This window comes from Xyrauchen texanus, chromosome 28, assembly GCF_025860055.1.
Source record: "Xyrauchen texanus isolate HMW12.3.18 chromosome 28, RBS_HiC_50CHRs, whole genome shotgun sequence".
Lineage (NCBI taxonomy): Eukaryota > Metazoa > Chordata > Actinopteri > Cypriniformes > Catostomidae > Xyrauchen > Xyrauchen texanus.
In genome coordinates, this window is record NC_068303.1 from 14,897,122 (window position 1) to 14,919,065 (window position 21,944).

Consider the following 21,944-nt stretch of genomic DNA (forward strand, 5'->3'; position numbering starts at 1 on the left):
AACATCATATCTATTATGGCCATTCTATTTCAGCACTGAAAATGGCAAGGCCAGATTCTGCTTTCTTGGTGTGTAACATACTTTTTGTACTATGCTTTTTCAATCTCCAAGATAAAGTGGGTGTGGAGACATCTTCAAACCCTGAGAAAGAGACAGAAGGAACTGATAAGCAGAGGGTACAAACAGCCAAGGAATCCAATTCTGCGTTGCTTCAGTCCCATGATGCATTAGCTTCTGAGAAACCCCTGCTGCAGGAGACCTGGGTGGACCTGCTTAACTTCACTAAATGTTTCCAGTGAGGGTCAATCAACTCAAACATAAGTCTAAGATACATTATATCATGCATATTATGCTAATCCTTGATATTTAGTTACATTACTTCTCAAGCTTTTCAATTCTTATTAAGCTGTTGGCTGAAATGTGCTTATACTCATGTGTCTTGTAGGACATTGCTGATTTTCCACAATCCAAACACATATACACACCAATGCAAGATGTCTCACTTTAAGGTATAGTTTAGCTTTATTAATGGGAAAACCTGTTTCTTGCATATTAATAGGATAATTCATCCAAAAATGAAAATTCTCTCATCATTTACTCACCCTCATGCCATCCCAGATGTGAATTACTTTCTTTCTTCTGCTGAACACAAACAAAGATTTTTACTATCCTTTTTACTATAAATCTTAACTTCCACATTCTTCTTCTTTTGTTTTTGGTGGTTCGCATTCTTTGTACCTACTGGGTGGGGAGGATAGTTTATAGTAAAAAAGGATATTGATCTGTGTCACACAAGCCTATCATATCGCTTCTGAAGATATAGATTTAAACATTGGAGTCATTACTTTTATGCTGCCTTTATGTGCATTTTGGGGCTTAAACATTTTGGTACCAATTAACTTGCATTGTGAGGACCTACAGAGATGAAATATTCTTCTAAAAATCTTTTGGGTGGACTTTAATAGGTGTGCTTGTATATTAATGCACTACATGGCCAAACATAACAGCGTTCACACTTCTGGGAAGGCTCTGGATCAAGACTGTAAGGATTTGTTCCAATTTAAACACAAGACCATCTGTGAGGTCAGGCACTAATGTTGGCTAATGGGTGCTTGATTTCTGCATTTCAGTTTCAATCGTTCAATCATTTCCAAAGGTGTTCAATGGTTATCAGGTCTGGGCCAGTCAAGTTCTTCCACGCCAGACTCAGTAAACCATTTTTACTATTGGCATCCTATGGCAGTGCCACATTGATAGTCGCTGAGCTCTTTGGAAGGCCCCATCCTAATGAAAAATATTTTGTCTAAGGAGATTGTATGGCTGTATCCTTGATTTTATGCACCTGATGGTATGGATTTAGCTGAAATTGTCAAACATTATTTGGCCATGTAGTGTATTTCTGCTAGATTATATTGCATGTTTAAGATAATATTTTGCTTTAGTGTTTTTGAATTGGAATTGTATATGTCATTAAAATAGCAATATACTGTAAACATGATCATGTATAAACTTCTGAGGAAAACATCATTACAAAAACAACTAATACAAATAAGAACCAAACTTGTTGTTGCGGCATTTGTAATTATGCTTGGTATAATTATGGTATCTGTGGTGAGAGTGGTGTGTGGTTTTGTTAGGAAAGAGCATGAAAGTGACTCATCATATCTCTGATAGAACTCCATCTCCTCTCAACTGTCTGCTACTGCACTGTCCAATGCTGTGGCCTCCACCCACTCTGTTTCTACTCCTGCTAGACAACCCGATTCCACTGGAACTATTCACACAGAGGTACACATAAAGTTTGATAGCTCTGTGCTGTCTTTGTTAATCATGCTGATTTTGCTCTTCCCTCCCTGTTGTGCAGTAATGCCAGTGAGCTCTCCTTTTTTATCCTTATCCCCTGAGAACATGTGGTGTGCTTTAATATTAGGTAATTAATGTGAGTTTATGCAGTAGTGGGTGTGTGTGCATGTCAGAAATGTACTGTCTCCAGAGACACATATACAAGGGCAAAACACATTCATATGTGCTGTTGCTGTCCCATTCTCTTCCCTTTCTGTGCATCTTCTCTTAGTCTGCAGATCACTTCCTGTTTGTAGATAACCTGCTACCCACAGAGATTGTCATCTGCTTCTCAGCATTGGTGCACTGGGGAGAGAGTGCAGAAGAGAGTAAGGACCTCTCATGAACATATTCACCCCGAAGTGAATTAACTAAGAATAAATTGCCTCCACTGATAGTGCTGTTTATTTGCCTGAGCAGCCTGCATTGTTTTAGGATCTGGTTCAATAAACGAATTCTGCAAATCAAGTAATGACACAAACATACCCACCAAATCTGTGCTAAGGCACTTGTATCGGCTCTTTAAATTGCAGCAGGGCGCTTGTCTACACTCCGCATCTGGATATATGCCTGGTTTTAACAGTTTTCTTCAGCATTTGCTATCATTCGATGAAAAACTGCCTCCATGAAAATGCACACAAATGTCTCTTTTAAATGAAATTACTTTTACCGCCTGCTTTCCTTGGGCAGTAATAGTGTGACTTTTATTGTGTCAGGCAAATAGTTCTGTGTTTTGTGGAAAAGGTGCAATCTATAATGAGGCTAATATTCAAATAAAGGAGGTGTTTTACACTAATTTAAGCATGGCATAGTACTATTTCAGCACATTTAGTACTTGATTAAACTGAATTGCGGGTGTTATGTGAATTGTTACTATGTGAGAGTTTTTTACGCTAAAATAGTGCTCACAAATCTATTTAGTGAATACTCACATACAGTAAATACATTACAGATTGTCTGTCAGTTTACTCCTGTCTAAAGTGTGTGTATGTTTATGGTATGTTTAGAAAGGGAGTCTTCTACCAGGCCTGGTTCTCTAACAGCTAAACCTTTCTCATGGAAGAGCATTGTCTCTGAACTTCCTGTGATGCAGTTCCAAACCACCGCTAGTAAAGCTGCATTACTCTCCCTTCCTCCTGGGTAACAGCTATATCTTTACTATTCTACACATAACATCAACTATTATAACCTTAAATATTAAGACTAACACTGCTCTTTATCTATGCAAGTATAGCCATAACTGTTCACAATACTACTCTGGTCTTTAACTCTGAATGAAGGCTATCTAGTTGTCTCAACCTTGATATCAGTGCTATGACAGTCGACACAGTGAGATGAACTGCTACAGTAGTTCAAATCCAACTAAAAGCTCTCAATATTATTACCAAGGTCCATGTAATCTACTGAACCCTCTCTAAAGAGCCCGGAACAGAGGAGGAGAGAAATAAGAAGATGGGTTGCAATGGAGAGGGAAATGAGTTAGAGAGAGAGAGAGAGAGAGAGAGATGACCCAGTCTTCTATTTCTAGCTGCCTAGTGGCCTAAAAGCTGAGAGCCTACATTCAGAGGTCACACTGAGGGAAATAGCTAATATGAGGGGAGCGGCTAATGTAGGCATCCCTTTCTATTTGTATGTCACTGTTTTGCTGTTCACTGAATAAATAGAGGGGAAAAATATTTCTGAAATGAGTATTTTACATAATGATGAGGCCCGATACACCTCAATACATTCCTTCTCTTCACCTTAATTCTGCTAAACTCATCCCTGATGAGAAATCCTGTGTTATTTCTTTAGATTTAAATGGGTGAATTATGTAAAGCTATTTGCTTTACTTGTATTCTTGTGATAATCATATGCTAGATATATGATTCCTCTAGCAAGAAAGCAGCAGTCATTCCTGGCTATAAGTGTGAATGCATAATATTTATATAAATAGTTACAGGTTCATGTAATAGCATGGACATTAAAATGCACAATAAAAAAGAGATTAGTAGATTAGTTGGTTTAGCAGATTAAAGTGCAATTTAGAGTAATTTACTTGAATTAATTTTATGACACAATACTACAGAACAATGACCAGTCAAAAACATAAAGCAGTATAACATCCTTCTTGTTTACACTGTCTCTCTAAATGTTTCTCTCTTTATCACTCTTCTCCCTCCCCAGGCGTCATGTTCTTCATATTCACACAAGGGCATTATTTGCCATCCACCTACATCTCTGCTGCATGTCTCCTTTCGTGTTTGGTGATGAGGAGACCGTTATGCCACACCTCGATAAGGCATGCCCTCATAAACACACATATAGACAAAAACAGGCTTTAGATACCATAGTTACCATTTAGTAAAGGTGTGTAATTTCTGCCCAAGTAGCATCACCCTGTAGAATTTTTCCTGATGCACTCCCCTGTCTGCTATTGGTTGAACAAAAAGATAGTCCCAGCCCAAACTCACACCATTGGTTGAATCAGTGTTGCTGTGTTAGACTGGTCGAATGCAAAAATATTCAGAGCAATGTATTGATTGTGCCTCAGAGCCACAGTGTTGACACTTTTTGGGGGAATCAACCTTTGAAATGTTTTCTCATAGTTTTCTCTGCATATTGGGCTGAGATAGGAGAAAGTACTTAAATGTAAAAATAAATAAATACACACGTCTCCTTTAATTTTTGCATTGCTCTAATAACAAAGCAATGTGTAAATTATTTTCTAATCATAGATGTTATGTCAAGTCATCTGTCTTGTACAGTTCTTGTGTCCCACTTCTCTGTTTCACCTTTGTCCAGGAGAGTCTGAGGTTTTGTGAGCAGGCCGTAATGATTCTGAGAGCTCTGGGTCGAGTAGTTGGCTGCTTCTCAGATCCAGAGGAACTTCCATTAGCCACCAAAGATCTTGAGAGGACCCATGGTGTGGGCATACAGCAACAAAGGGTGGGTTATATGTGCAGAGCAGACACACCCAAACACACTTGCTAATAGATTAAATAGAATTCAGTAGATTTGACTGTATATTGTCTTCGTGAGACAGGTGTTCAACGAGGCTGTGTATCAAATGTTCTGCTCTGCACTGGGGCGGAAGCTGACCTCTGAGGAGCTGTTTGCGGTTCAGACTTTGACTGGGGACCCTTCGCATCACTGCAGCAATAATAAAGCCACAGACGCACGGCCAGGTGAGGGTCTTTGAAATCTGTGTCTTATAAAGTTCTGCTGAGAGTTTAAATATCTGACAGCTCTCCTAGCAAGTGACTCATTCTGCCTCTATGTGTGTGTATTTGCTCTTCCGTAGTAGATGATACACCTAAGGGCTGGAATGGCAGGCAGGCTACTGACCAGGAAATGCAGGCAGCCACAGTTCTCCAGGCAGGTTGGAAGGGGTACCTGGTCAGAGAAATCCTCACTGCTGCAAGACCAGGTAAAGTGCAGGACTTCTTGTACATAAACTTTGCTTATACACAAAATGGCTATCAAAAAGTGTGTCTGCCATACCCTATGCACACATCTGTATTTAAAAAAACGATGTTTTCCACATTTAAAATAAAACTGCCACCCTCATTTATGGAGTTATAATCTCAAAAGCTAATATCTTCCAGGCTTAATAGTTTTAAATACATTTTAAGTAAATACCGGTAATTACAGATTTAAAAAAATAAGAAAAAAATGTTAATGGATATGCTGCTTTTGAAAGACTTTACCCAACGTGAGATTGTCTGAAAAGATAGATGTGTAATGACAATACCGGATATGTGCGGTTGTCTTGAACTTTACAAAGGTTCTAGTCTAGGTATCGTATGTACAGTATATCATATGTTTTAATAAATCTGAAAACCTTTGTGTGCTACAAAATATGCCTTTTGTGCGTACATATACTTTTAGGATGAAATCTATGCAAAGTCCTTGCAGGCTCCAGTTCCACCCTGCCACAGATCACAGCCACACACTTACAGACCTCAACAACTTCATTGATCTGCTTCAGTGATGCACTTGATCAGAAAGATATTTTAATCTTGTTTAGAGATACTTTTAAAATTATTCTGGCAATTATTCTTATTAATGTTCAGAAATACACTCACTGAGCACTTTATTAGGAACAATATGATCCAAATAAAGTGCCCGCCGTGGTCTTCTGCTTTTGTAGCCATCTGCCTCAAGGTGTAATTTGTTGTGCATTCAGAGATGTTATTCTGCTCACTACAATTGTACAAAGTGATTATCTCAGTTACTGTCACCTCTCTCTCAGCTCGAACCAGTTTGGCCATTCTCTGTTGACCCCTCTCATCAACAAAGAGTTTCTATTCGCAGAACTGCCGCTCACTGGATGTTTTTAGTTTTTTGCACAATTCTGAGTAAACTCTAGAGACTGTTGTGCGTGAAAATCCCAAAAGATCAGCAGTTACAGAAATACTCAAACCAGCCCATCTGGCACCAACAATCATGCCATGGTCTCAATCGCTGAGATTACATTTTTTGCCACACCATTGGATGATTAGATAATCGCATGAATATGTAGGTGTACAGGTCTTCCTAATAAAGTGCCCAGTGAGTGTATGTGAAATTGCACCTAATTCATTCTCTAATTTCATGGCATTTAGATGGTCTTTGCAATCTTATTCTGACCATTCTCTTGTGGTCAGTTATGTGTGTTTTTATGAGAGAGAGAGAGAGAGAGAGAGAGAGACAGTTAGCCCTGGAGCTCAAACTTATCAAGGAAGCTGCCAGTCACTCTAAGTTAGTATGACAGCAGAGAGAATAGCACACCTCTCCATCTCTCTCTCCAACTGGCTCCATACCTCCAAGCATCACTCCTGACAGCCTGAGTGACAGGAGATTGGCCAAGAAATAAAGAAAGAAAGCATAGGAAAGGGATGGAGGGAAATAAAGAAAGAAAGCATAGGATAAAGATGGAGGGAAAGAAAGAAAGAAATTATAGGAAATGAATGGAGGAAAAGTGTGAGAGGAAGAATGAAAAGGAAAAGGAAGTAGAATCTGACACAAATAATTCAACTGAATAATGTAATGTATACCCATTAGAGGGAGAAATAATATGAGCTCATTGCATCCGGGAATCTCAAAGACCTTTGAGTCAAAACACCCATGCACTTTCTAAAGATCCTACTATTGCTCATCAAGCTCTATTTACCTCAAACAACCCATTTATTGTTTGAAAATTACAGTTTGGATCCAGCATTCATACACAGATGAACATTACTCTATTCAAATTGACTGTAAAAGATTTGCCCCCAAACTATGAATTGGTGTCATATTTTGTCATTATGTAATTCCCCACAATTGATGGTGATGTTTGGAAAAAAGCTGCAGTTCTTCAAAGCAAGGTGCAAGTAGCTGCCAAGTGACACTGCATCCTCTTCTCGAATGATGCCATTATCTGTTACTTTCTATAACTAAAAAGTGTTTTTATCATTATGACTTTGAAATTACCATTCACAAGTTAGCTTCAGATTGGGTAGTCTCGAAACTGCCTCGTTAAGAAATGTATTTTATATTAAAGCCATTTTTCTTTCTAGCTCCCCTTTACATTGGCCACTGTGGTTTAAAATTGGAAAGAGATGGCCAGATATACAGTTGTAAACTTGAAATGTATTTAAATACTTTAGATTTACCTAGATTTCTGCGTTAATTGGTCATAAACTTCTTGTTAAAGTCTCAGCAATACACAAACAAAGTCTGCTTAAAAGGGACAGTTCATGCAAAAAAAATTCTGTTGCCATTTACTCTTCCTCTTCTGTCATTACACACCCATTTTAACTTTCTTTCATCTGTGGAACTTTGTGGGAATGAAGTTAGTCAGAATGTTAGCCTCAGTCACCATTTACTTGCATTATATGGAAAAGATGCAATGAAAGTGATTGGTGACGGAGGTAAAAATTCTGCTTAACATCTCCTTTTGTGTTCCACAGAGTAAAGAAGGTCATACGGGGTTGGAACAACATGAGGGTGAGTTATTGACTCTTCATTTTTGGGGGAACTATCCCTTTAAATGACTCAAAAACAATTATATATTTAAATGCCTTTATTGAACACACCATGCAGGGTGGAAAAGGCAAGTGAATCCATAGGCTAATGACTTCTCTGAAAGCTTATTGCATTCAGGAGTCAACTCACAAGGAGTTCAAACAATGCATTTGCTTCTCACTTGAAACTTGAACCATGCCTCAAGCTAAATGTTTTGCAGAACACCTCAAATTTAAAATTGTTGACTTGCATAATGCTGTTAAATTTAACAAAAGTATCTCTAAAAGCACCTGCTTTCCCCTGCAACTTATAAAAAAGAATACTTTCATGAATAAAGCCATACATTTCTGGTTAAATGATTGACATTATAGAGGCAGAGGGATTGAGGTTTGTTGGGTTCATTTATCTGTCACAGAGTCTTCTCTGCCTCAACCTTTCATCTAAAACTAGGCCATATCTAACAATGTTATTCAATCTAGTTTCACAGATACAAGTTACTAGGTTTTTGTGAGGGCTTATTACAGTGTGCTTGTATTTGCTTGTTTTGTGTGCTCTCAGGCACCAAGGAAAATCTGACTGTCACTAAGACTCTGCAAGAGATGTGGGCTCCCGTGGAATCAGATATTGAGAAACATGCCGTATTTCTACTAAGGTGAATTATTCATTTCGAAGAATAATTTCTCCTGCATTCTCTCTCTGTGTTGATTTCCTTGGTGGCACCATCTGCTGTTTACTGTCTGTGTGCCTGGCTTTAGTTGCTGGGAGGTGTTGTAGAGAGTGACCCCTGGCCTGGGGGATGATTGTGGCATGTGTCTGGACTCAGTGGGTGGGTGGTATCTTCTCACAGCGCTTGTAGCCTAACCTAGCCAACTCTGACAGTCTAGGTGTCATAGGTCGGGTTTTGTCTTCTGGAATCTTTTTATAACACCAAGTGTGTGTTTTTTGTAGACACATGGTTACTAATGGTGAAGGGATTGCAGAGGGCTACCCCTGTAGGGAAGATGAGTGCAACAGAATAACATTCACCGACTACTCAGTGCCCATACCAGAGGTTGCTAACTCTTGGATTCTGATCTTCAGGTCAGGAACACTAATTTTAACTTACAGCAATATTAGAATTGTTCCATTATTTAGGAGGTTAATTAGGTATGCATTAGAGTTGTCAATATAATACAATTTAGTTTATAACATGTCATGCTGATTTATTATTTTAATTTATCATAAATAATAAAATTGTACTATTTGCTGAGACAAGAAATCATTGACAAATAGTCTTTTCTTGTTCTAAGCATATATCTAACAAAATTTTGTGATGTTTATGCAACATTATGTTATTTTTATTTTATGCTATCATGTTTTATCATGTAATTGTTTTATTTTTTTTTTGTTAAATTGCCATCTGTAGTGCAATGCATGTGCTCAATGATTCCTCATATACTTATTTCATCAAGCCATTTTTCTTTCTTGTTTCTAGGGAGGTGTTTCATGTTCCTAAGGACATGTTACTTGTTCCTAAGATCTTCTCCCCTCTCCCTATTTGTGTCGTGCATGTCATCAATAATGACACCTTAGAGGAAATACCCAGAGTCTTTAACAGAGTAGAACCACACATATACACCCCAAACAAGGTATGTGTTTGTCTTACATGCAATTTGTACTGCTTTTTTTTTTTTTTTTTTCAAAATGTGTACATTCATTGGTATATTGTATGTTGTCTGTTTCACTTTCTGTAGGCCGGTTACACGTTTGTAGCTGAGGCACACAGCGGGGACACATCCGTGATAGGAGGAAAGTGGCGAATGCGTCTGATTGGCTCCCGAGAACCACTACCACAGCTGGCCAGAGATACACCAAGTAATAACTTTTCAGTTAAAGAGTTGAAAGGTTACTACATTCCTAATGAAAAGAACATCATCTGCAGGTTGGCACACACCTACTGTTTCATACACTTTAAACATAGCAATTGTGTTCAACTTATTTGGTAAGCACTGTAGGACTCTAATTAACAATTCGGATTTTAGTTGTACACAGCATATGCTATTTCAAAGAGGCATGGTCATTTTCAAATGCATTACTCTGTGAATTATGTTCTAAACCCAATATGTGTGTGTTTTTTTTCCTGTCAGACATGTGGTAAAGGTCTCCAGTGATCACAATGCTACTGTGCAGTTCCAGACCTCAAAATCAGATGTCTACATTAAACTCACTATCCTAGACCATGAAAAGGAGATTGCCAGTAATCAAGGCAAAGGGCATGCCATAATTCCAGTCTACTGCTTCTTAGCAAGCAATGGTTTGTATATACAAAAAAGTATTTGAACATTTAAGCCATACTTTAAAATGTATAAAAAAAATATCGAACCATATGATTTTTAAATAAATGCAGTACACTTTTCAAGGAAAATATTTAACCAAATAAGTTATAAAATACAAGACAATATTGTTAAAAATTAAGACAAGAAGTATTTGAACACTTTCATGTTGTCAAACTTGAATGGTGATTGTGATGACCTGTGTGAACTTGAGCAGAACTGACTTCATGTATGGCCAGTTGGTTGAAAGTAATTGCAAAAAGTTACTATAGTCTAGAATGATGTATCCAGGTTTGATGTGTTGTGCATTCTGAGATGCTATTCTGCTAATCTACTGTAGTACAGAGTGGTTATCTGAGTTACTGTAGCCTTTCTCTCTGCTCAAACCAGTCTGGCAATTTTCCGTCGACCTTTCTTATCAACAAAGCATTTCCATCCACAGAACTGCTGCTCACTGGATGTTTTTAGTTTTTGGCACCATTCTGAGTAAACTCTAGATACTGTTGTGCTTGAAAATCCCAGAAGATCAGCAGTTACAGAAATACTCAAACCAGCCCATCTGGCACCAACAATCATGCCACGGTCGAAATCCCTAAGATACAATTCTTTCCCCATTCTGATGGTTGATGTGAACATTAACTGAAGCTTCTTACCCATATCTGCATGATTGTATGCATTGCACTGCTGTCACACAAATGGTTGATTAGATAGTTGCAGGAATATGTAGGTGTGCAGGTCTTCCTAATAAAGTTCTCAGTGAGTGTAGTTTTGTATGCAAACTTCAAAAACTCCTGTAAATAGGCACATTCACATTTGCTTTATATTTCCCAATATTATCAAATTACAGACTGACACAGATTATATAGATAATTTGTCAATGGCTCATACAAAAGACAAAACAAATAGATGCACACACTTCAACAAACCAGTATTTGTGTTATCCCCACAGATGCCCCACAAACTTAAAAAGGTATAGTTTGGACTCTTAACTCTTTCTTTAGTCTTGTCTACCCACTCCATATTTTTTCTTAACACATATTCACTTTAAAAAGTCACACTCTCAGTTACTTAGCTACAACCTGACTCTGCCAGCTCTTGGGTGTATTTATAGGGTGTTCATTTGTATGTGTGTTGCAGGCAGTTCTGTGGCCCAGGCGGGGGCGAGGCAGGATCAGGGCAGCCTTACAGCGGAAGGGAGAGTGACAGGAGGGGGTGGAGGAAAGGAAGGGAGTGACCAGCACCCTACAGGCACACTGGTACCTGTCACCACAGATACTTCTGTCTCTCAATGTTTTTGTGTGTGGTAGTGTCTGAGCTTCTAGTTATTAAAGTTCTAAGAACCAAATGCATAGTGTTTTTGTGAAACTGCTTATATATTGAAACCACTGTTTGTGCGGGTGTGTGGGGGGGATTCATTTCAATTGTGTTATGCTTTAAATGTGGTTTATGAGGACATTTCCTTGATGTGCAGAAAGTTTTTTTTGAGGTTTAGGGTTAGGGGATAGAATCTATAGTTCGTACAGTATAAATATCATTATGTCTATGGAGAGTCCTCATAAGGAGAGCCAGACCAACAAGTGTGTGTGTGTGAGCGAGCGAGCGTGTATTTATCACTTTGTGGGGACCAAATGTCCCCATAAGGATAGTAAAACCTGACATTTTTGACAATGTGGGGACAATTTGTCGATCCCCAAATTAAACGGCTTATAAATCATACTAAATTATGTTGAATGCTTTCTGTGAGGTTAGGTTTAGGGGTAGGGTTAGGGGATAAAATGTAAAGTTTGTAAAATTATGTCTATGGAAACATAGAAACCCAACGTGTGCATGCGTGCATGTGTGTGTGTGTGTGTGTGTGTGTGTGTGTGTGTGTGTGTGTGTGTGTGTGTGTGAGGATGGCTCAAACATCTTAGGATGTTTTTTTTCTGTTTTATGTGTCATTTTGTTCATACTTTGAGGTCTCTTTGTGACTTTTTTTGCTTGTGTGTGTGTCTTTAGTTTCATAAGTATTATGTACAGGCAGAGGTGTTGCAGAAGAGCTGGCCTTTAGATGACTCTCTCAACTCCTTCATCCAGAAACTCAGAGACATAGAGCGCAATGAAATGAAAGGTACAGCCTCTCATAGATTCTATGATCCCTACCAGACAGCTGTTTTTATCAGTTTACCAGACCCAATGAATAATGCAAAAGACTGCAGAGGTGTGCTGTGTTGCAGCATTCAAATAAAACTAATGATGGGTTGACATGGATCGGTAAGTAATAATTTAGTATTATCTTTTCTGTAATCTGCCTGTCCATCATTATCAACAGTATGCAATGCCAGAAAATATTATTTAGATTTTAGAAATCAACATGAAATTGTGTTCGCAACCCATTTTACTTCCATAATGTTTCAAGTGATATTCAAAAATATGTCACATTGAAAAGAAATTCAACAAGAAAAGAAAAGGGGTTGAACGTGATCTGGAATTGATTGGATCGTGAAAAGTGGGCTCTGTATGAAGAGTGGTTGAAGAAATAAAAAAAGAGTTCTTGGTGACATCAACAAATAGGAAAGTCCTTTCAGAGGCAGAGCAAATTAATATATTTAGATAAACAATTATGTTTGATTAAGAAAGTTTAAGAAAGTAAATAAGGTCAGTTTGTATTTCATGTCCCTTAAAGAGTGTGTTAAGAGCATGAAACCTCTTTCAGTCATTGAACTAGCAACTGCAAATGTTTCCATTTTGTCTTCCATTCATTCAGCAGGCTGCATGTGATTTGAATCTCTGCTCATGTTTTCTCTTTCCATCTCCCATCCCACCTGTGCTTCTTTGATTAACCAAGAGCTGGCCATCAAAATATAATAGAAGCCTACTAAATTCAGCTGCTTGTGGTAAATAGGGAAATGTGATTTACTTTGGCCTTGGACAAATGACATTTGCCATGGGTCAGCTTAGTGTATGTGCTGCAAACAACCCTGATTTTACAGAGAGAAATGAATAAGCGTGCATAAGTGTGTGTGTGTGTGTGTGTGTGTGTGTGTGTGTGTGTGTGTGTGTGTGTGTGTGTTGTGAAGAGGCAGTGGGATTGGTGTAGTCTAGTTTGCATGATGTCATGGCTCCAGTAATAACATTAAGATTCCTTTGTCCTGCAGATCCATTGATCCAAGTATTTTTGTGTGTTTGTGTATAACAGGCTTTAGGGGCTTTTGTTTGCTTCATACATAATTAAGTTGCACATAAAACTGGATGTTTGAATGTTTCAATTAAGCTTACTGTATATCAGTGATGTGGATCCACATTTGCGCATTGTACTTGGTCTACATTCACAAGCGTGTGCGTCACCCTTCATGCGTGCCTCTCATTTAATTTCCCAATAAGCCTGTTTAAATGGGTCAATGGGAAGTCAAATGAAGTTGCCTCTTGGCCTCTTGTACCCTGGGAAGTATTTTTGGAGAGAGAATTGAATTAACCCAGTTAAGTGGCTCCCAACGGAGCAAGACACCCTGAACAACCCCCAACACAGTTACCACACACATCAATCGATAGATACGCATGGGAACCAAGCACAGCACATTCAATTCTGCTACACACTTCTCAGCCTCATATGGAAAACCTAGGGTATGGCCGGCCTTTCGGCAAACTGGAGTGACCTTCATGCTCAGTTTCAATGTGAGCAATTGTCTGTGGTTTGCAGGATTTTTTTTTCACTGGTTCGTTGTGTAAATAACTCACACATTCATACTCACACACACAGTCAGCTCATGTGCCTTGTAGGAGGAGCCATATTACAGTATTGTAAGAAAATGATTTTGTGCACAAATACACTTTTTCAAGCAAAAACATGCACACAGACAAATATGTTCTACATTCCTACAATTCTTTATTCTTCAAATGTGCTGCTCAATCTCAAAGAAAACTTACACTTACAGCTTTGGCCTCAATCTACACTATCCCAATATATATCCTAAATAAAATGGCTTAATGTTGCAGACATCAGACAATAATATATTTTCCAGTTCATGAAAACGTAATTGTCAATGGATAAGCAATAGACAATCCATATTTAGATATATCCAAAATAGCTTTCTGTTATGTTGGTTTAGTGTCTTTCGATTAGGATGGGAAACATAGAGAGTGAGGTTGATCAGTAGTGACATGTTGGTAACACTGCTGTCAGAGAGCTTGATATGACTTCAGATTAAATCAGTGATCAGGGTGCTATGATTGTGTCCTTATAGATACTGTAGGAGCCCTAAGTAAAATATCCTGTTGGATATGCCCTTATATACAGGAAGTCTGAAGAAGGCAAAATAGGTTTTAAGGGTTTTTGAGAGTTAATTTTTTAAATAGAGCAACACTGCCATCTAGCAGAATTTACATCTACGCATACATTTGTAACAGCACCAAGAAACTGTATTTAAAGCACTTTAAATCCTATTTATGGTATTTCAAGTGAATGCATTTAAATATATGTATATATAAATATAATGATTACTTTTTTAGAAAGAAATTTGTGGCCCACTTTTAATTGAAGACCTCAATGTTTTTCATCTTGTCTGTGTGATCTCTATTTTTATCAATGGCAGTGTTTGGGGATATATTGGAGGACACATCCGAGCCAGTGGGTATGGACCAACAAAAAATGGACAGCCAGAAATCAACTCTGAAATCACACAAGGCCAAGGAGCGAGAGAAGGACAAAGACAAACTAACCAAGTCAAACTCCAGTATCGACCAAGTCAGTGTGTGTGTTTGTTTGTCTGTGCTATGTATTTTCAGTGGCAAGTCCCACCTTATATACAACTAAATTCACCCTATATTCCCCAATTAGGAATGGAATAAGACAAGTATAATAAGTTTGCATTGACAAATTTAAGTTATCCATTCTTACTTCAATCTTTTATTCTAGACTATCACAAATTAATTTGTATTTATTATTTGTATTTGTTACTATGTTAGCCAGCTAGATAATGTTACCTTTGTAATTATTTTAAATCAGCAGAACTTGCAACAGATATGTTTAATACATTACATAATCCAAAAGTTTAAATTGCAAGGCATAGATCAATGAATGTAACATGTATCGACAACACAGCACTGGACTTATGGGCATGTGACATCAAGTTCTGTCAACTTGGCCTGAAACTTTCTCAATCTTTCCCATTCTTATTGCCCCCATATTTGCATGTTTTAACAGAATGTATAATTAGCATTAGAAAAGGTTTAGTGCCTATTCAGCTAGACTGTATCATTCATCAATGTTGTACCAAAAAAAGAGAATCTATACTGTAAGTGTTCTGATGATAATCTGGAAATATTTGTAATTTTTAACGGTTTTGAGTGATATTCTTACTTTTAATTTCAGGATACAGTGAGGTCAGAAGCCTGAAACCACAATGAAATTATGGATTTTAAAATCTAAGACTAAAAAAACAAACAAAAAAAACTGTTTTAGGATATAGACATTTTTAAAACAAATTCTACACTATTTCTAGGTCAATAATCAAATAAGCAAGTTTGTGACGCTGAACGTTATCGCCTTTGTACAAAAGTTGTCCTTTCTTCCTTTGAAGCCCACAAGATGCTCTTTGAAACATTTTCAAATCATACTGGGAAAAAACAGGCATCATGAGGTTTTGTGGAGTCCATGCCAGCTCAAGTGCACGCTGTGATTGAAGCAGAGACATACCAAAAAATCATTATCCATGACAGCTCAGGCGTTTCCTCAATGTTCAGCGCACCTCAATGTAGAGATTTATTCATGGAAAGGTAGATTATTTCTACTTTGTAGGGCTGTCAATTGATTAATACAATAAATCCTGTTTTGGCGTTAATGTGACTGATCTCGATTGCGTATAAATATATTTTTTCCTTTCCAATTGCATACACAGCTTCTGAATAACAAATCAAATATATTTAACCTGCAGCAGTCCACTTCTGGCCATCTCATTAATGTCGTGTTTCATTCATTATTTCATAACTGTTAAGCTTCAAAAATGTATTCCACCATAGAATGATTTCAAATTACTTAAGCTTGGTTAAATGTCCCAGACAGATTTAATTTATAAAAAACTATTTGCCACTATCTTACTCTGAGGCCATACAGCAAGGAAAAGCTGCTCTCAGGCATAGAGACATCGTAGGACAGGTGCAGCAGGGAAGAGGGGGTTTTGCACTCGGGGCAAGAAGACCCACATGGCACAAGGCGACCATTCACTCAGAGAAGAAAGCTGGTTGTAGCCAAGGTCAGGCAGTAGTAGGAGGCAGAGAGATGCATAAAGCAAAACAGGGACAATGGACTAATTGGGAAAACCTGGAGCATCGTAAGCTCACCTGGAAGAATCATTGGGAGATCGAAGGAAGTAGACTTTGCTTCATCATTTGAGCCACCTACGATGTCTTTCCCACACCCAAGAATCTAAACCAGTGGGTTGGAGAAGATACATCATGTCTTCTCTGTCAAACCCTAGCAATGCTAGGGCACATCTTTCCCAAGTCTTTCCAGTCTTTCCCAATGCCGTTACACCTGGAGGCACAACCAGGTCCTGAGACAACTGGCTATTACCCTGGAGGGAAGGAAAACTACTACCAAAGCCCTCTCTCCCCCAATACCTGGATTGTCAAAAACCACCACCTTCATAAGAGCAGGACAACTTCCAGTGAAGCCAACTACAAGAGGGGAATCGACCCTGCTGGAGGCTGCCCGGGACTGGAAAATGCAGGCTGATCTAGAAGCTCATCTTTCCACCTGAGATAATTACAATTAATCTCAGGCCGGACCTGGATCTCGCAAAAGTCCCTGTTCATCGTGAAACTAACTGTGCCATGGGAGGCTGCAGTTGGTGAAGCGTATGAGTGTGTCTTGGGCTTATCAACGAAACACCAATGAAGGAGTGTGCCCACCTGATGACCCTAATGAAGTTAGTACCCCCACCCCCCACCCAAGATATCAAGAAAGTGTTGATTATTCTTAGGATTGTACTATCAAGTCCTATAAGCTCAACTGACCATTCCTAAAAAAAATCACACAGTTGTAGTGCAGTTTTCCAGTCATTTCCATTCAAAGTCTTGGAAAGTTTGAAAAATACCTAAATCTTCTGGAAAATAATTAATTGTCCTGGAAAATATTTTAGTATAATAAAACTGTTAGACTATGTCGCTAACAATGTTTTTATATATGTACAACAACATGGTAATAATCTGGACTACACAAATTCATTGTAAATAAAATCAGCTGTACATTCTGAAACAACATCAGTGGTTGACTGTCATGAATGAAGTCCTGTTGCGTACATTCTCTACTCATCTGCTGTCATATCTACTTCGCGCCTACGAAATAGTATCGTTATAGTGCAAATTAGGGTTTTTTTTTCATTCCCACATTGCTATTGTGTTAATAAACATTTAAGTTGTAAACTTTAGACAATGACAACGGTCAGACCATAGATTTTTTTTATATATATATATATATAAATCCACACACCGAGGTGGTAGCAAGGTGGTTTGGCCTTTACACCACAGGATGTGAAAACTTTTTAAGAATTCAATGATCAGAGTCTGCGTATACTGCTGTTACCACATTGTGGGCCCTATGATTTCCACAATGCATAAAAGACAGATGAAATCACTGAATCCACTCATAAAAATGGCATTAGCTATAAAACGTTGAATGTCACTGAATTTGACAGATTTGGGCAAAAATTTATGTTTAAATGCACATTTAATCAAATAAAAATGCAATATGTCCAAGGTAAATTATTAAATAACAAAAGGCTTAATTTAATTGAATAGATATTTAATCTGCATGTGCTGCACGCTTCAAAATGAAAGTGTGAAGCCGACTGCTCATACACTGAAAACACATCATCATGATCATCACACGTGTTCTGTGTGTGAAGTAGATGACAGAGAGCAGAGCACACCGAAGTGCGCAGTACATACAGACTATATGTAATTAAATCACAGATTTTGGGGTTTAGTAATCACACTGGGCCATGTGTGAGGAACTACTATCAAAAACATACAGAAATGGCCAAATGAAAGCTTGATTTAAATGGACACATGAAATTAATGAGTAAATGCATACAGTTAATTTAAAATGTTGAACGTGTTAATTTTTCTTCATCAAGATTAAGGAATTTACCAAATTTCATAAGAGATTCTGACATTTTATGACACTGGTTGGAATAGGGTGGAAACTTTGCACTGTGTCCGGGGCAATTCACAACATGCCGGAGTGAAGCATCAGCATTTCCATGGCGTAACATTCCAGACAATTCGAATTACAGTATGTACAGTATTATTATGTGATCAGAGTCAGTGCTAAGAACAAAACAAGACTTTCTCTGCAGCGCATTTCATGTGGACTTCAAAGTGGCAAATCATGAAAGTGCAGCTTCATGATTGCTGTGGAAAAGTAGATAGCCACTATTAATATTATGAAGGTTAAGGGTTTAAGAGATTTGATGCCCATTGCAATGAAAACGCAAACCTACAGGGACTAGATATTTAAATTAGTAAACCTCCCACTTAGACTTGAAAATGTTTAATGTTACTTAAATTGGTGATAATTTAGTAAATTTGTATCTTTATACTTTGGAATGCTTTGTTTAGAAAATTTTAATAAAGCATGATTGTTACATATTGTTTTCTTTTCTAAGAAGCGACTTAATGCATTTTGACAGGTAAAGAAGTTTATACAGAGTAAAATTTCAGTGTTCTTAAGAACACTCATTTTAAGTGCAGTTTGGCAAACTAGGCAACAATTATTTCAAAGCGGAAGTACATCATGAAGCTCAGCGCAAGTAGTCAATTGGTATCCTGATTAAAAAAAAAACGAAATGGAAGCATTTAAAGTGGTCTTACTCTTTTGGACCCCACTGTATCTTTGGGCACTAAACCAGACAGGGGATTTGAAGCCAAATACCAGCTTGTATTTATTGTGCAGATTTTGGATGTGAGTAAGCCCCACTGGACCCTACGTGTGGTAAGTGAGCACAGTGAAACAGACAGTATAGAGGTGAAGAAAGACACAGAAAGACTGGAGGAGATCAGAGCCATGAAACTGGCCTGGGAAGCAGCTGAACCCGGCAGAGCAGCAAAGGTACTACAAAATTGAATCTACTGCAGAGGTAGAAATACATTTGCTCTGTGTGCATCAGCAATCCTACATGTGATATTGGTTTGTTTTGAAGGCTCATCAGACCCGGCTGCGCTATCTCAAACAGTTGGAATCACATACTGGAAATACAGCAGAGGGTCAAGAGCTTGTTACAGCTGAAGCAGGTTATACACAAAGATACAAATACTTACAAATTATAGATTTTTTTTTAATACAGTTGCTTAATGGCATGGTGTGATTGCATGTGTGTGTTTATTTAAATGTTTGGTCTCAGCCTCTGTAGGCACACAACCTCAGACACAACAGAGTGGAGACTTCAGTGTGCTCTCACAGAACTTTGGCAAAAATGATATTGATTATACACCATTTATCAGGTATAGCACACTTACACAGTCTATCAAACATGTGACTCAGGCACAGATTAAATGTTGTATCTCTCAAACATATCAATGAGAATTCACCTGTTCCTGAGAAAAAAACAAAGATATAATACATTACAATATATATACTGTATGTACATATACAGAATTCTAATATAATATCTCTGTAGGAGGTCTTTGCCGAAGCCTCGTCTGAAGGATGAAGTGTTAGAGGAGGAGCAGAGAAGGGAATGCTCAGAGAAGTTCCAAAGCTTCCGCCTGATCTGGGATAACATTCTAGAACAACGTCAACAGGAACGAATCACACGTAAGGAAATGATGAAACGACATGTGGAGACTTACATTGGCTTTCAGGTTTGTGATGTTTAGATATTTTAATTGCACTGGAGGTTAGATTTAGACACACTAAATAGTACTGTATTAATGTTGGTATTTGTTGTGCGTTAGTTGTGACATTGTAAGAACATACATGCCATTGACATTTTTGAGAATGACTTTTAATTAAGATTATTAATTTAATTAGGATTGCATTTATGCTGTTGAAATAGTTGCAAAGCAAAATGTTAAGAGTTCTTGCTATAGGACATTGTGGATGATTATCGGCAAAAGTTGATGCACGCTCGTGAGGCTTTCTGTTCCGGGATCCTGGAGGAGCAATCTCATAAGAAAAAAGATGAGCTACCAGTGGAACCTGTCGAACAGGAAAAGTTCGACCCTACTCAGGCCCAACCAAGTGGACGAAAGAGTGGGAACAAGAAGAAATGATCTGATTGGCTAAACTGTTAACAGTCTGAGTCAGTAGTCTAATATAATGTGTCATTGTATTAAAAGAGTATGTCACATTATCTTTTTAGAATATATTATTATAAATATTCCTGCAACACATGAATCATCATGCATTTGACTCACTGTCTGTTTGTCTTACTCTGTGCTGCATTTTATTGTATGTATAGGATAGACTATGGACATGTCACATGTCAACACTAATGAATTTTTGTGTGAAATGCTTTGATTTTGCTACATTTACGCCAGTCACCATAAGATATCTGCCAGTGCAAACTTACAGAATGTATGCCAAATAAAATGTGAGCGCAAGCAATACAACTAAAGTACAGCTTATTGCATTACTCACATCCAAGATATCTCAAGGATAACATAGGTTAAATATCTTTTCGGTTTCTTCTTTTCTCTGTCCTGCTATTTTCTCTTCTCTAAAATACTCTCACATAAACCTGTTTTTCTCTCTGAAGTGGTATAAGATCAGGGAGGTGTGTGGGGGTGTTCCCTGTTTTCCAGATTGTTCAGTCTGCAATCTGTCAGTTTATATTCAGATGTGCCAACCCTCATATCCCCAGCAATCATGTGGAGGAAGTTAATCCACTAAGCCACTGTCAGCACTTACACATGCACACACAAAAGATGACATTTCTTTTCTTGCATTGCAGCACCTTCAGCTCAATATAAGGTATGAAGACAAGTGTTTGGGCAAACGCACATGCAAAGCACAGGATTTAATTCTAGTTATCCCTGAGTATCAAACACTGAACAATAAAAGCCATTAATTCCACATATTAGCCTGGCCTTTTCTGGCTGGTGGGACAGCAGACAAGAGTATTTGTGGTGAAGTGGAAATGAGAAGAGGGCACACAGGGTAATTGCTGTTTTTCTGTGACTTTAGAACATTGTTCTTACTCATTCACATCTATCACATAACTCTGTGTTTGCCTAAACAACTGCGATGGCATGTTACATCAGTACTATTAAGATAAAAGTTCACCCAAAAATGATAATTCTCTCATAATTTACTCACCCTGTTGCCATCTCTATGTCATATGACTTTCCTTTTCTTCTGCGGAACACAAAAATGCTATTTTGATATGACGTGAATATATTCATCAAATGCAAGTCAGAGGGTTCCAACACTTCCAAGCTCCAAAAAGGACCTAAAGGCAACATATAGGTAATTCATACAATTCTAGTAGTTTAATCCATGTCTTCTGAAGTGATACGATCAGTTTTGGGAGAGAAGTAGACTAAAATGTAACTCCATTGGCAATGGAATGAAAATGTGTTTTACAAAATACCCTAAAGAGTAAATAAAGCCTAATCTTTTCTCAATAAAACTATGAAATCAAATAATAACCTTATGTTACCATGCCCTGTTCATTGACGCAGGCATGTCTATTTTAGATGTGCTCCAAGTCTCCCAAAGCAGTAATCTCAAGGCTAAATATTCAGCTGAATCAATACCAATTGTGGTATGATATTATTCTATAAGAATAACTCCTGCTGTTTATCTAATGCGAAAATGATAAAGAGCATAGATTGTTTCTGTGA

The 21,944-nt window shown here is 37.9% G+C and overlaps 1 protein-coding gene across 2 annotated transcripts in view; it reads left to right on the plus strand.

The window, feature by feature from the left end:
* LOC127622128 (androglobin-like) overlaps positions 1 to 20,686 on the plus strand; it is a 61,040-nt gene extending 40,354 nt beyond the window's left edge. Inside the window, exons 14-35 of one of the 2 annotated variants that reach the window (XM_052096071.1) lie at positions 112 to 295; positions 446 to 509; positions 1,675 to 1,788; positions 2,075 to 2,171; positions 2,850 to 2,982; positions 4,009 to 4,123; positions 4,627 to 4,770; positions 4,868 to 5,009; positions 5,126 to 5,251; positions 8,368 to 8,461; positions 8,758 to 8,889; positions 9,284 to 9,437; positions 9,543 to 9,730; positions 9,936 to 10,102; positions 11,259 to 11,377; positions 12,120 to 12,231; positions 14,693 to 14,844; positions 19,054 to 19,209; positions 19,301 to 19,391; positions 19,502 to 19,601; positions 19,778 to 19,961; positions 20,190 to 20,686. In XM_052096071.1, the coding sequence (XP_051952031.1) occupies positions 112 to 295; positions 446 to 509; positions 1,675 to 1,788; positions 2,075 to 2,171; positions 2,850 to 2,982; positions 4,009 to 4,123; positions 4,627 to 4,770; positions 4,868 to 5,009; positions 5,126 to 5,251; positions 8,368 to 8,461; positions 8,758 to 8,889; positions 9,284 to 9,437; positions 9,543 to 9,730; positions 9,936 to 10,102; positions 11,259 to 11,377; positions 12,120 to 12,231; positions 14,693 to 14,844; positions 19,054 to 19,209; positions 19,301 to 19,391; positions 19,502 to 19,601; positions 19,778 to 19,961; positions 20,190 to 20,372 (2,951 nt within the window). In that variant the 3' untranslated portion in view covers positions 20,373 to 20,686. The remainder of the gene's footprint in view (positions 1 to 111; positions 296 to 445; positions 510 to 1,674; positions 1,789 to 2,074; positions 2,172 to 2,849; positions 2,983 to 4,008; positions 4,124 to 4,626; positions 4,771 to 4,867; positions 5,010 to 5,125; positions 5,252 to 8,367; positions 8,462 to 8,757; positions 8,890 to 9,283; positions 9,438 to 9,542; positions 9,731 to 9,935; positions 10,103 to 11,258; positions 11,378 to 12,119; positions 12,232 to 14,692; positions 14,845 to 19,053; positions 19,210 to 19,300; positions 19,392 to 19,501; positions 19,602 to 19,777; positions 19,962 to 20,189) is intronic. The other variant, XM_052096072.1, reaches the window with a different exon arrangement.
* The last annotated feature ends 1,258 nt before the right edge of the window (positions 20,687 to 21,944 follow it).